The 12991-nt window shown below is 41.5% G+C and overlaps 1 protein-coding gene across 1 annotated transcript in view; it reads right to left on the reverse strand.

The window, feature by feature from the left end:
• The window catches only part of LOC145403600 (uncharacterized), a 37260-nt gene continuing 24269 nt past the window's right edge, over positions 1-12991 (reverse strand). Inside the window, exons 9-16 of the mRNA XM_080275276.1 lie at positions 12627-12790; positions 11773-11871; positions 10110-10271; positions 7273-7374; positions 6895-7032; positions 4472-4663; positions 1898-2000; positions 1-194 (exon numbers count right to left, since the gene is read on the reverse strand). Of these exons, the coding sequence (XP_080131402.1) occupies positions 1-194; positions 1898-2000; positions 4472-4663; positions 6895-7032; positions 7273-7374; positions 10110-10271; positions 11773-11871; positions 12627-12790 (1154 nt within the window). The remainder of the gene's footprint in view (positions 195-1897; positions 2001-4471; positions 4664-6894; positions 7033-7272; positions 7375-10109; positions 10272-11772; positions 11872-12626; positions 12791-12991) is intronic.

Raw genomic sequence — 12991 nt, forward strand, 5'->3', positions numbered from 1 at the left:
CTAAATATCAGAAGCGGTCATATCTGCGTTGAAGTTGACCGTGGATGCTGCTGCTGCTTTTGGTGATGCGTGAGCTAGCTTCACCCTGGGTAGGTCACCGGACCCCCCTGCCCTTTTCTTCACCAGGTAACACACGCCCACGCCGAACAGGGACCCTATGATCAGCATACCCACCGCCAGACCCGCCATGTCGCCTAGAAAGGGAGGTATGGGTTAGACGGGGTTGGGCTTTAAGGTGCTCAGGCTCCTGTGACTAACTCTCAGCTATGTAAAATTGTCTGGCATTGGCAAGAATAGAATAACGGAGCTGCTACGACCATGTGAGGATCTCTCTCTCTCTCTCTCTCTCTCTCTCTTTGAACAGATAATTATGGTGTAGTGCTATGAGGCCGTCTATCTCTCATTCATGCTATCACCTTGGCACTGTTTGCCTGCCGCATTTCTGACGACTGTAATACTGCCTGCTAAAAAGTGTGCTGGCAACACCAAGGGTATCTGTATGGCATGTCACTGGGCTTATTTAAGTGTACAGCATACATCTCGATAATATACAAGAATAATACCTAGAAATTTTTCGAACTGGAGGGTTTAGATAAAGTTTGCATTTACCATTTCCTTATGAGGAGTGTCACTTAAGACATGGGTTATACCTAAACGTTATTTAGAACATATGAAAATTACTTCCCTAAACTGAGAGTGTTAGAGAGCCTAGTTAACTATCCAAACCAAAGATGCCTTTGTCTTCTCTCTAACAACGGAAAACTCTACTTGTTATAGCTCAAGGATGATCAACAGCTCGGGAAAAAAAAAAATCGCTCAAGCTAAGTAAAATCGTCTGGGGTTTGCTAAGGCCAAATGAAAAGGTACGTCCGCGAGGTTTAACGAGCCGAATACATTCACACCTTCGCAACGATAAAGTCTTATGCATTTTAGCAAGATTTCCACAAAACGATTTTATATAACTTAGGAAGGGCCTCTCAATAGTGAAAGGATGAATGAAGGAAACTCTAACCTCTCCCTTTCGAAAACATTCCCATAAGATGAACAAACTCCACTATGGGCAGCAAGAATTGATTGAAGCAAGGCGTCAATGAGCAGAAACAGAAAAAAAAAAAAATCTGAGGCAGGTAGAATAAAACCAAAAAGGCCTCTGGGGATAGCAAGAATAAAATGAGGGATGCGTCGCTGGAATCAAAGGGTTAAATGATCAAAATAATCTAGGGCAGCAGGTATGAAATAAAAATACGGACGTCGTTGGATTGAAAGGGATCAAGTATAGCAGGCTTCCTTTAATCTGACAATGAGCTCCAACCCATCCAGCTTAGTCGATGGCCACGTGTAGTCAGACTGGTAGGAAAGTTATACTAATACGCAATGAGACCCATTCTTACCTCATAACCACGACTCACGGTAAACTTGGTAGCAGGGAATGAATCAAGTAGGATATAAAATAAGTAGTACTTAACTCCGCTTGAATGATAAGGAACACGCCACTATCCACCGCTACCCCCTCTCCTCAACCACCACCACCAAAAAAGTTCTTTACCACTTGGATCAACCACAGTAAATCCTCTGGTCTGTTCCACACCACATCCAATTCGAGTCGCTGGACTAACTCACCTTCCCTGTCTATCGTTTCCCTAGATTCGCACTCTTCGCTCTTACCTTACTTACCTTGTCTGTCTTACCTCACCTGACCTGTATTTTTTGCTCTTGCCTAACTCTTACCTGTCTTTACCACACCTGACTCTCGTCCTTTTGTTTTTGCCTGACTCACCTTGCCTTCCTTTCTGCTCATGCGATTCGTAATTTCGCTCTTACCTAACTCACCTTGTCTGTTCACCTGCCTTTAATCCTTTGCTCTTATCTAACTCTCCTTGCCTGTCTTTCACCTCACCTGAATCATATCCTTTGCTCTTGCTGCGGCTGTAGTGGTTGCCGTCGATCCTGTCCACTTCTACCATCGTATCGGGCTTTGCCACCAAAATCGCGAACTTGGGCTAAAAAAAGTAAAATAAAATAAAGAGCAAAGAAAAGAACAAAATCAGCACAATCCACTAGATGAACACACAAAATCATCTTAACAGCCTGTATCTGAATTTTCGACTGAACACGAAAAACACTCACTATACTAAGGGAATTTCACACCCTTTTTTTACAATTTAGAACAGGACTTAACGAACACAACTATCTCAGTCTATCTCACACACATTCTTACCTATGCCCTCTCAGCACATCCTACTCACCCATAATTTAGAACACCGGCTGAGCGTGAAAACCCTCTCAGTATATCCCGCACACCATTAATATTTAGAGCACCGGCAGAACACAGCCCTATATCCGCACATCTCACACAAAATTATTTAGAAATGCATCATATCCCACAAAAACCTCATTACTTTGAACGCGGCTCAATGCTCGAGGAACTATCTGAGTGCATCCCATATTTTTAAAGCGCCGGATGAACATGCAGAACCATCTCTGTGCTTAGCGCTTACATTCTGTCATTATTTAGAGCACTATCTGACCACACACAGCACCGTCGAAGCATAGCCCGGCTGAACACACAAAAGTATCTTGATATATCTCACACTCCTAACGATTACATGCACTATAAAAATAATCATCGTCAAAGCATGTACCACGCCTCAATATTCTCAGCTCACCCCACACTTTCTAACTACTTAGCACACACACACACACACACACACACACACACACACACACACACACACACACACACACACACACGCTTTCGCTGTTCATGGTATCTCACACCTTCTCACTGTTTTGAATATTAGCTGAGCATATAAAACCATCCCATTATATTCCACACTTAGGCAGTACATGTAATCCTCTCGTATATTGTACCCATTTTTTTTCTTTCAATCACCATAAGGATGGAACTGGATGCTCTCTGGAGTGGAAAAAAAAAATCACACATGCGCTAAATGGAACACTGACTGAGGACACAAAACCATGTAAATATGTGTTATACCCTCACGCCATTTACGTCATTTCGTAATAGTCGTTCATTATTCAACCCGTTTTTGCCTCATTAGAAGCGTAGAGACCCTGGGCTAGACTATCGGTCTCGATATTTAAGGCAAGGGTGACCAGTTTCATTTGCCCCTAGGTGGATTTATGTGAGCAATAAACTTCGACTACCCCTCAGATATAAAGCTTTACTTGCTCCATCTTGCTGGAGCTTATTGACCCAGCACACCTCCAGGCGTCATTTGATTGTATGACTACTAACCAACGTCGTAAATGATTACCTGGACTACGTGAAACCCTTTGGCTTGTCACTCAGTGTAGATTCACCAAAAGATTGTACTACATCGAGTGAGTGGATGGTAAGCGTTCCCTCCTAGCACCTTTCTTAATAACTCCAGTATAATGTCTGAATGGCTTAATGGCTGTGTTGGCATCACTGGGGTGGAAATGGATGCAAAACGAAATAGAGACGCATATCAAATAATTAATTAATTAGTAAAATGAAAAACCTCATCATTTCACACTTCCGTATCATCTATATCCTTTACAGAAAGAGTGGATTTGGATGCAGTATGGAATAGAAGCCAGTAAAACCAATGACACCCAGCACATTACTATATTTTGACACTACAAAGTAATATTAGTATTTTTCCACACTCTGCATCTCTACAGTTATATCAGAAACTGACCGACACACTAATGATGCTGGAAGGAGAACCACGAAAACAACTGTCACTAATAATACAATAGTTATGTCTGATACCTGACGCCATTGTGACTGGCAGCAAAATAATAGGGTGGAAAGTACCCGCAGGTACAGTAACGAAATTTTATCAGACACGCGTGGATGAGAGGTATGCATTGTGGCGAGAGATATGTACATGACTGACATGGGCGGGCAACTCTTATTCTGCATGTTCAAGCAGAGTGTTATGGAATCTGAACGGCAACTGCTCCACAGGGATCGAAGAATATTAGTTTTTGTCATTGAAAAAGTGACCCTCATTCACCCATCACTTCCCCTATGGACACAGATGAGAGCTGTTTTTAATGTTGAGTGAGTAGTGCATGAAGAAATTTATTAGGAGGGTCAGTCTGAATCAACAATGCAATAATTATACATGAATGACTAGAAAGCATTCAGAGAGCGCATACCTCCCCCAGTGCCGTCTCCAGATCCGGATCCGTCCCAAATTTTAATCAATTTTTTCTTGGCGCAGGGTCCACCCTTCCATCAAATTTCATTAAAATTCATCGAGCACTTTTGAAGATATCGTCTGGACAAACAGACAGACCAACAAAGGTGAATTCATAACCTCCTCCAACTTCGTTGGCGGAGGTAATTAACCACCTCACTACTGGGATTATACAGCCTGCTGTATGAATGAAATAAGTAAGCGGACCCCAACAGCAGCAAGGGTGACACTGTACAGTTCAGTAACGTAAAGTGAGAGATGGAAGAGGCAGTCCATACCTCCTGCGGCGCGACCACAATCTCGTCCAGGTGTATAATGATGATGAGCTGAGACTTGTCCACGGCTTCCCTGATGAGGTCCACCGCCTCGTCCATGCTTGATTCCAGATCAGTGCCCGGCGCGTCACCTTCCACATTGGGTTTGTCCAGGACCGTAAACAGGACCTTGATCTTGTCGTTTGCAGTGTCCAGCTGCAGTACAATTGGTCGTGCCATTAACACGTTCACTATCATGGTTGTTTTTAAATACTTTTTTCCTGCAAGACGATTTCTTTCAGCTTATGCAAGGCATTTAGTAATTAGGTAACTATCTTTGTCCCTATATTTATCCAGGCATTGGTCAGAAGTAACAGAACCATCTTTTTGAAACAAAAAAGTAATCCATTAATGGACGATGGAAATAAAAAGCTTAAGTTTGCCTGAAATGACAGAAGGATGTGTAATTCCCAGTGACTGTGCAATATTCTCATATACTGTAAGTACAATGAAGTCGCTGAAGAGGTGAAAGAGAAGGGAAGAATGGCAAGAGGGGGTGTACTTCAGATCTGATGTTTGTATGCAGATCCCGTATTTGCTGCTTGAAAGCACTGAATGAAATCTTTGTAGAGTGATACAGTTTTGTGAATGTGTTAGTGGCACAGGTTGGATGTACGTGTAGATAATATTAGAATAATTGTAGTGAGAGAAAGGGATCCTCAATGCAATATGCTGATGAACTGAAAATGAAAATGACGAAATAACTCAAGAATCTAAATGCAGTAATGGAGAAAAAAGATAAACATATACACCTGTAGTCGTGAGAGAAGTAAAGTTACTGCTGCTAGGAAGGCCTTAACAGATTACCGAGGTCTGAATATGGAGGTTGTAAGAGGAATGAATGTGGGTGTTAAATTTATAAATGACATGGGTATGAAACTTGAGGGTATGAGCAGAAGAAATAGGATTGTTCGAGTACTGAATTTAGCCTGGACTGAAAAAAAAAAAAAATAAAGAGAGATTCATAAAAGTTCCGGAGTGATGATGTCCATAGGATACAGTGTACAAAAATATGCTAACACAATATAGTCATACCAAGAAAATGGGTACGAAAAAGGTTGTGAAAAGGGATCAGTGATTCTGCTTGCTGAAGGCGACATAGAAGGCAAAACAGAGAGTATGAATAAGTGATGTGTATAGCCTGATGAGGCAGAAAGAGCTCGGAGATATCAAGAATGGATGAATGAAGAATGCATGGATACGCATTACGCACATGACAAGGGCTGTACACTCACACCAAAAAGTATCGGTGCACACTTGACGCGAAGCAATGTGAGACACAGGACGATGGCTGCTGCAAACTGAACAACGATTTTTTTTTTCCCCATGCAGATAAATTTGCTCTCTCAAGGATGCAATATATGGCTTGTCCGTGACATTATCTAATCAGTATTGTTATTATATGTATAGCAAAGTGGTTACCAATAAATCTTACCGAGAATTCATGAGCTGTAATGGTCATTTCAGATATCCTCGTACCCTACCTGCGCGATACTTTTTGGGGTGACTGTACCTCCGTATTAATAGGGCAATCGACAGAATGATATGCAAACCATTGGCATTATGATACGTGTGTGTGTGTGTGTGTGTGTGTGTGTGTGTGTGTGTGTGTGTGTGTGTGTAGTGAAGTCTGTGGGATGGAAGAGAAACTTTCAAAGGCTTGGTTTGTGAGTAAATGGATGTGTTGTCCATTACATCAGGCAATCAGCTTGCAGTTCTCTGCTTTTGTGCTTTTTCTGTTACAGTTACTGACTGCATGTGACCCAGTTTATTAACAGGAAACAGGGTAGGGGTACATTGGATTTCCTCATATCACTCCAATACTTAATTTAGTAATAACAATAAATGGCGTAAATGGCGGCATAAGACCATTTTAGCTTTATACAAAAGATGGCAGTGTTCGTGCATCCAAAACACAAACAAATAATATTGACTCGAAATCGGTTCTGCAAGGATAATTGGAGTCGCAGTGTAGCGTCTTAACTGGCTGTCAAATTGTGGAACCAATATCAAGAATTTAAACGGTTCACAAGGCCCAAGGAACTGTTGAACTGTTGTAATAAGCTTGGATAAACGGAGTTCTGGTGAACAGTATAATATGGCAGTGTGTAATCATGCAGGGACTCAGTGCAATAATATGCCGCGGCAACAGTTCCGAATTGGATATTATACTATGACAAAATTATAAAGTTTGCTTTTCTGTATTTCAAGTGATTCAGAGAAAACCACGGAAAACATATCGCTACTTATACGTGGATTGCTAACATATGGTCAAAAGTGCAGTGAATGATGAATAAATTCCAGTGATCACTATAATGTATCTCCAATACACATGTACGAAGCATGACTGATTATAGAGTTGAGAAAGACAGTATGAGATGACTGACCACAGGCCTGTTGATCCTGAGCGGCGACACCACCCCGACCTCCGCCAAGGATGTCTGAGTGCCGTATAACAGGTTGTCCCGCAGCTGCAGCACCTGCTCCAGGGAGTCATCAGGCAGCTCCACCGTGAAGTGACGCATCTGATACACATTGCAACATATTACCAACACTTACTATGTAATATGTCGCAATACAGACAACGAACAGAGAAACAGCATTTATCCTTTTTTGTATCTTGACAGTAGTAAAAGGTATCTGACTGAAAATTTTGTAGCTGACCAGAAAAGTAACTGACCGATACAATACGTGACCTTGTCTGCTAGTTGACTTATCTTCAAGTGATCTATCCTGTGAGGGACCTGACTTTTCGGAGCACTGACCTGACTGTCGGAGTAGCAGCCGGAGATATCGAAGGTGTGTGTCATGGGTGGCTCCACGGCGTAATCATACAGGTTATAGACAAGGTGGGGTAGACTGGCCAGCTGAGAGAGACGAAGGGGAACGGGGGTTAGAATGTAAATACAGGAAGTGAAGATGAGGTTACATGGAGGCACAAGCAATCGAGACTTTGGTGAGATTGATGAAGAGTGGTTTAGATGATAGAGTAGTAGATGAGGTGAAGAAGGCGATGGTGAGGTGAAGTATGGGTGATCAAAAACTGGAATTTGAGTTATGATGAGGTGTGATGTGGGTGGTGGTATGGTGGATGAGGTGGATGAGTTAAGAGCGACGTGAATGAGGTGAGACATGGGTGATGGTGAGGTGGATGAGGTAAGGTATGAATGATAATGAAATGTGGTATGGATAAAGATGAGGTGGGTTATGGATGATGGTGATGTGGATGACGTCAATAGGTTATGGTGACGTGATTAAGGTCCTGTAAGAGTGTCAGTGAATAAGACGATGTGACTGTGTGTGAGTGATGGTGAGGTATTTGAAATGAGGGTAAGGAGCAGGAAGTGATTATAATGCAAGGTATAGGTGATGAAACATATGAAGTGAGTTAGATAGAGTGACTGACGATAGCGAACTGGTTGTGATGAGCAAGAGGTAACTGGAAGATGGTACAGATAAACAACATGATGGACGAAATGGAAGTTAGGTTAAGGATCTGGGATAGGAAGCAGGTGACTGAGGAAATGGATGTAGTGGCTGAGACAGGCACAGGTGGATAAGGTGACAGCCATGCGGATGCAGACACATGAAAGAGTGGATGTGTATAAAAGCCACAGATTTTTCATTGATTCTTTATGGAACAGCTATCACGAGGGTAACCAGCATACCACGTTGCAGAGCGCATTCAGTAGTAAGGCAGAGAAGTAAAACATCATGAGTGCCACCATTCATTATATACCGGGAGCCTGCATTTAGCTTAGACATTTCTGTCTTACGAATACTGTTCAAAGATTCTGATTACAAACCATCTATTAAAGCAATACATACAAGAGAGACGACTAAGAGACATTTTTATATATATTCTGGATACATGGATCTCTGATTATCGGAATTTTGCTAGTACAATAATAGATAACTCGTATTTAGACTGAATGCGTGGATATTCTGATGTGTGAACTGTACAGCACTGACGCAAGGAAGTCAAGAGTAGAAGATCAGTGGATACTAAGATTCTGGATATGTGGCTATTGTGATAATCAAAATTCTACTGAAAAAAGGACCATAGCAGACAATTAGGTTTTAGATACAAAAATACTGACATACCTGATATTTTGTAAGCAAATATAAGTGTGCGAAAATGAGCCGTCAGAGTGGCCAGACTGAGGTACCGTTCCATCCAGAGGGGTATATTACTTAAGGACACACTGACAGAAAAGATACGATTGTGTGAATTATTTCTTTGTATATTCCTTCCTGATAGTCAGAGGTGCCGGGAGCTAAGATGAGGTGAGTATTTGACAGTTCACTTTGCCAGAGATAAAGAAAGTGAGGATTATGTCACAGTATACAGAGTGTCCCGTAACTGAGAAATGATAGATATGGGATTTCTACGTTTAAAAAAAAAAAAAAAAGAATATATATATATATATATATATATATATATATATATATATATATATATATATATATATATATATATATATATATATATATATATATATATATATATATCAACAGTGGTCAAAATCTGGATCATTAAGAAAATACACTTACAGGTGACCTTACGGGCGAGAATTTGTCTCCTTCAACAGTTGCCCGTAAGATCATTATAACTTTAGTTCCGCAACGGTTGAAAATTGGATCTATGTTGATACAGGAATTTTATTACTTGGGATTCCCTCATCTATCGTTGTTCAAAGTTTTTCCCTTTCCTCCCGGGACCTCCTGCATTTTAATTTCATTATTAACTATATATTTCATAAAGAGCTTATGTGAAGAATGTTAGCTTTACGGTGGTGAAATGATGTCAAAGTGTTAAGTATACCTATTAGCGTTTCATTAATGCAATAACGAGTAATGGGGAGTATCGTTATTAAATAAACGATAAAAACATTTACTGGAGAATAAAAATCAAAATTACATAAACTGTATTTATCACCCAAATTGCATTACTTTGATTTATTGTGTTGGATTCCACAGTGTACTTTTAAGTGTGAAGGAAACGCGGAGAGCTCAGACCATGAAGTACAGTAAACAGGGAGGACGGAACCCGGATAGACTTTTGGACAAATAGCTCCGTCAGTACAGGTTAAATTATCTTATCATGTCCGTCCAGCAAGGTTTCGATTCTCCAAACAGTCCATATCTAGTAAAAGCTAAAGTAAACTGATATTTCGCTGACATATCGTCAGGTTTGTTTAGACATAGCTTAGTCTTAGCTGAAGAGGGTAATTTGTTACATTTAAATGATTTTATATCCTTATATCACGAGATGTCAAATCCCACTATGGTACTGATCAAACCAGGTTAAAGTATCATTCCAACCTGAGGGGTACACTATAAAGGGAAACAATGGTACTGACTAGGTTGGGGTACGTTCCATCCTAAGGGGCACACTAGCAAAGGAAACTATGGTACTGACCAGACTGAGGTACCGATCCATCCTGAGGGTCACACTAGCGAAGGAAACATTGGTACTGACCAGACTGAGGTACCGTTCCATCCTGAGGGTCACACTAGCAAAGGAATCTATGGTACTGACCAGACTGAGGTACCGTTCCATCCTGAGGATCACACTAGCGAAGGAAACTATGGTACTGACCAGGTTGAGGTATCGTTCCATCCTGAGGGGCACTTTATCCATGGACACAATGATGGGATCGTCTGAGTCGTCTTTCGTGAGCAGTCCCCTACCCAGTCCCGCCGTCCGTGTGGGGGCTTTGAGACTGTTCACCACCAGCATTGTCTCGTCCACCGTCAGGGGCTGCACAGACAGTGGATTTATCATATCAAGTAGAGAATGAATGAACAAATAACGCTACAAAGATAATAATGGTAGAGGTTATACAATTACTGCTACTACTTCTGCTGCTTCTGTTACCATTACCACTACTATTACTACTAACTACTTCTGCTACTACATAATCATCATCATCATCATCATCATCATCATCATCATATCATCATCACCATCATCATCATCATCATCATCATCATCATCGTCATCATCATATCATCATCATCATCATCATCATCATCATCATCATCATCATTGTGTTGACTCTTACTCCCACCTAAGGATGGAGTGTGGAAAGGTCCAGATAAAAGGAAATACAAAGCATAGAAGAAAGATAATTATCAGTACAGTGCTCAGTGAAATGGGCCACACAATCATTCATACATCATTCAAGCTCCCGAAGTCCTAGCTATGCTTCACAAGCACATACGTATATCTGTGCATATTTCCTCCTTTATGCGCCAACATAAACCTGCCAGAATCCGTCCGTTGACTATCATGGTAAATAAAAGGTGCCAAGTCCGTGTCATGTATTTCTCTGTATCTACGGTGCCTCATTTTACAGTTTCGATCCCTTGTTAATTCTCAATCGACCTCAACTTCCATAATTCGGCTACTCACACACTTATAATCACATTCATCAGCTTTCACCTTGCCCTACCACGCCTCCATTCAAAATTCAGAATCACTTATATACATGGCCTTTTCAAAGGAATTTCCACATAACTTTCTCATCCCGCACTTAAAAGACTACGATACCTACAGCCTACCTATTGTGTGAAGAAGTGGGTTGGGGACAGTCATTTTTCCACTGACAGACACTTGTGTTCCTTGTTCCTACGGCTCAGTTGCCCTTAAAAAAAATGCACTGAGCATCTCTGAACGTGTATTGTAGGCCTGCCTGTTGATGTCATGTGTGTGGAAACTGGCCAATACAAAACATACCATCTTATCTACATCATTTCCTTTATATGAATCTACTGTTTAAGCTTACTCTTCTGTCTTAGAATAAAAAAAAAGTCCTTCCTACGCATCATTCGTGCATCATTCGACGCAATCAACAGGCATTCCTCCACAGTTCCATTTCCACTAATCTTTTCACATGACTCTTCACACCTGAGCTATACAACAAAGGCTCAATCCCATATGTTAATGAAGGCACTAATACACCTCCATGTATATCTTTCCATAACATTCGTTCTAGGCATGCTGTTTTTATATAACGGTCTACATTTTCATCGTCCATCTTTTCTCCCTGAGTTACCTTTTATACCATTGTCTCTCGTTTGCTGTTACTAGACCAAGATACATATTTTGTTTATCTGTATTTACACTGATGATAAGAATAATAATGAAACTGCTACTACTACTACTACTACTACTACTACTACTACTAATACTAATACTACTTCTACTTCTACTACTACTACTACTACTACTACTAAACGTAAGTTGCGTTTATACTGACCGATGCGTAATACCAGACGATGCTGTCATGGAGTATTTTGCTGCCCAGGAACTTCTTGCGGCCGATCCAGGTGTCTGCGTTGACTCCCCTCACTTCGTGCTGTCAGGGGGCACACGATACTCTTAGTGGGATACAGTTAACTAGGACGCGAGAAACGGTATAGTGTGGGACAACAAAATCTTCTAGTACTCCATCCCTTTTGCTGGTCACTTTTCTCTTCTACCTAATGTACGTAAGCTGAGAAAGATTTGGAATGATTCTCTGATTATATATGAGGCGCAAAGACAAGAAAGGGATGTACAGTATATGCCAAATTTTAAATCCTTATCCTCTTCCTCATCCCAATCCTGCCTCTTTTCGCCACTTACAGGTTGAGTAAGACAGGGCACAAAAACTTGGAAAAGGCGTTTTGTACCCTACCTCACCCTGCCTACAGGTGGAAAAAAACAGGCAGGATGATGGTGAAATAATGATGATATAAATTTTTTGCTTACATCCCCACTTTCTCTGAGCGCCTCATATGACGCTCCCTGATCTGATACAAGAGAGGAAAGAGACGGACATGCCGTAAGTGTTTAAAGACCTAGTGGAATAGAAGGCGATCTTTTGTTCCTGATTATACGGTCAGCATATATTGCACAGTTAACAAAGCGGGAAAATGGTACGCTTAGATGAACTAAAGGGGTTAGAATACATGGTGCAGTTGCTGTTGTTATATGCCTCCAATTAACAATCGAACACCTACAAAACAACTGCATAACATTCTGAAAAAGTTTGTAAGCACTGAGATCACACCACTGGGTTCTGAAAGTCGATGCTGTGTCTCGCTCCTCATCGCCGGCAGATCAACTCACCTCCCCGTTGTACTGCATAGGGTCATCCAGGTCCTCGAATATCCAGGGCGGCAGGAGGGTGACGGTGCCATTGTTGTCCACTATCACATCCCCGCCTGACGTGATGTTCTCGATTCGACGCACAGAGCAGCTGTCTTGGTGTATCAGTAGGTGGTACACGAGGCCTGGGGGAGAGGGAGGTGACAAAGTGTAAGAGAGAGCGGTGATGGAGTGGGGGAACACAGAGAGTAAGAGAGAGCACTGATGGAGAGGGAGACCACAGAGAGTAAGAGAAAACGGTCATGGAGTGTGAGATGACAGACAGTGAGAAAGAGCGATGATGGAGAGGGAGGGGTGTAAATGGTGAAGGAGACTACTGGAGAAGG

The sequence above is a fragment of the Coenobita brevimanus genome, chromosome 61, assembly GCF_032717465.1.
Source record: "Coenobita brevimanus isolate Jiangsu-jjx chromosome 61, ASM3271746v2, whole genome shotgun sequence".
NCBI lineage: Eukaryota > Metazoa > Arthropoda > Malacostraca > Decapoda > Coenobitidae > Coenobita > Coenobita brevimanus.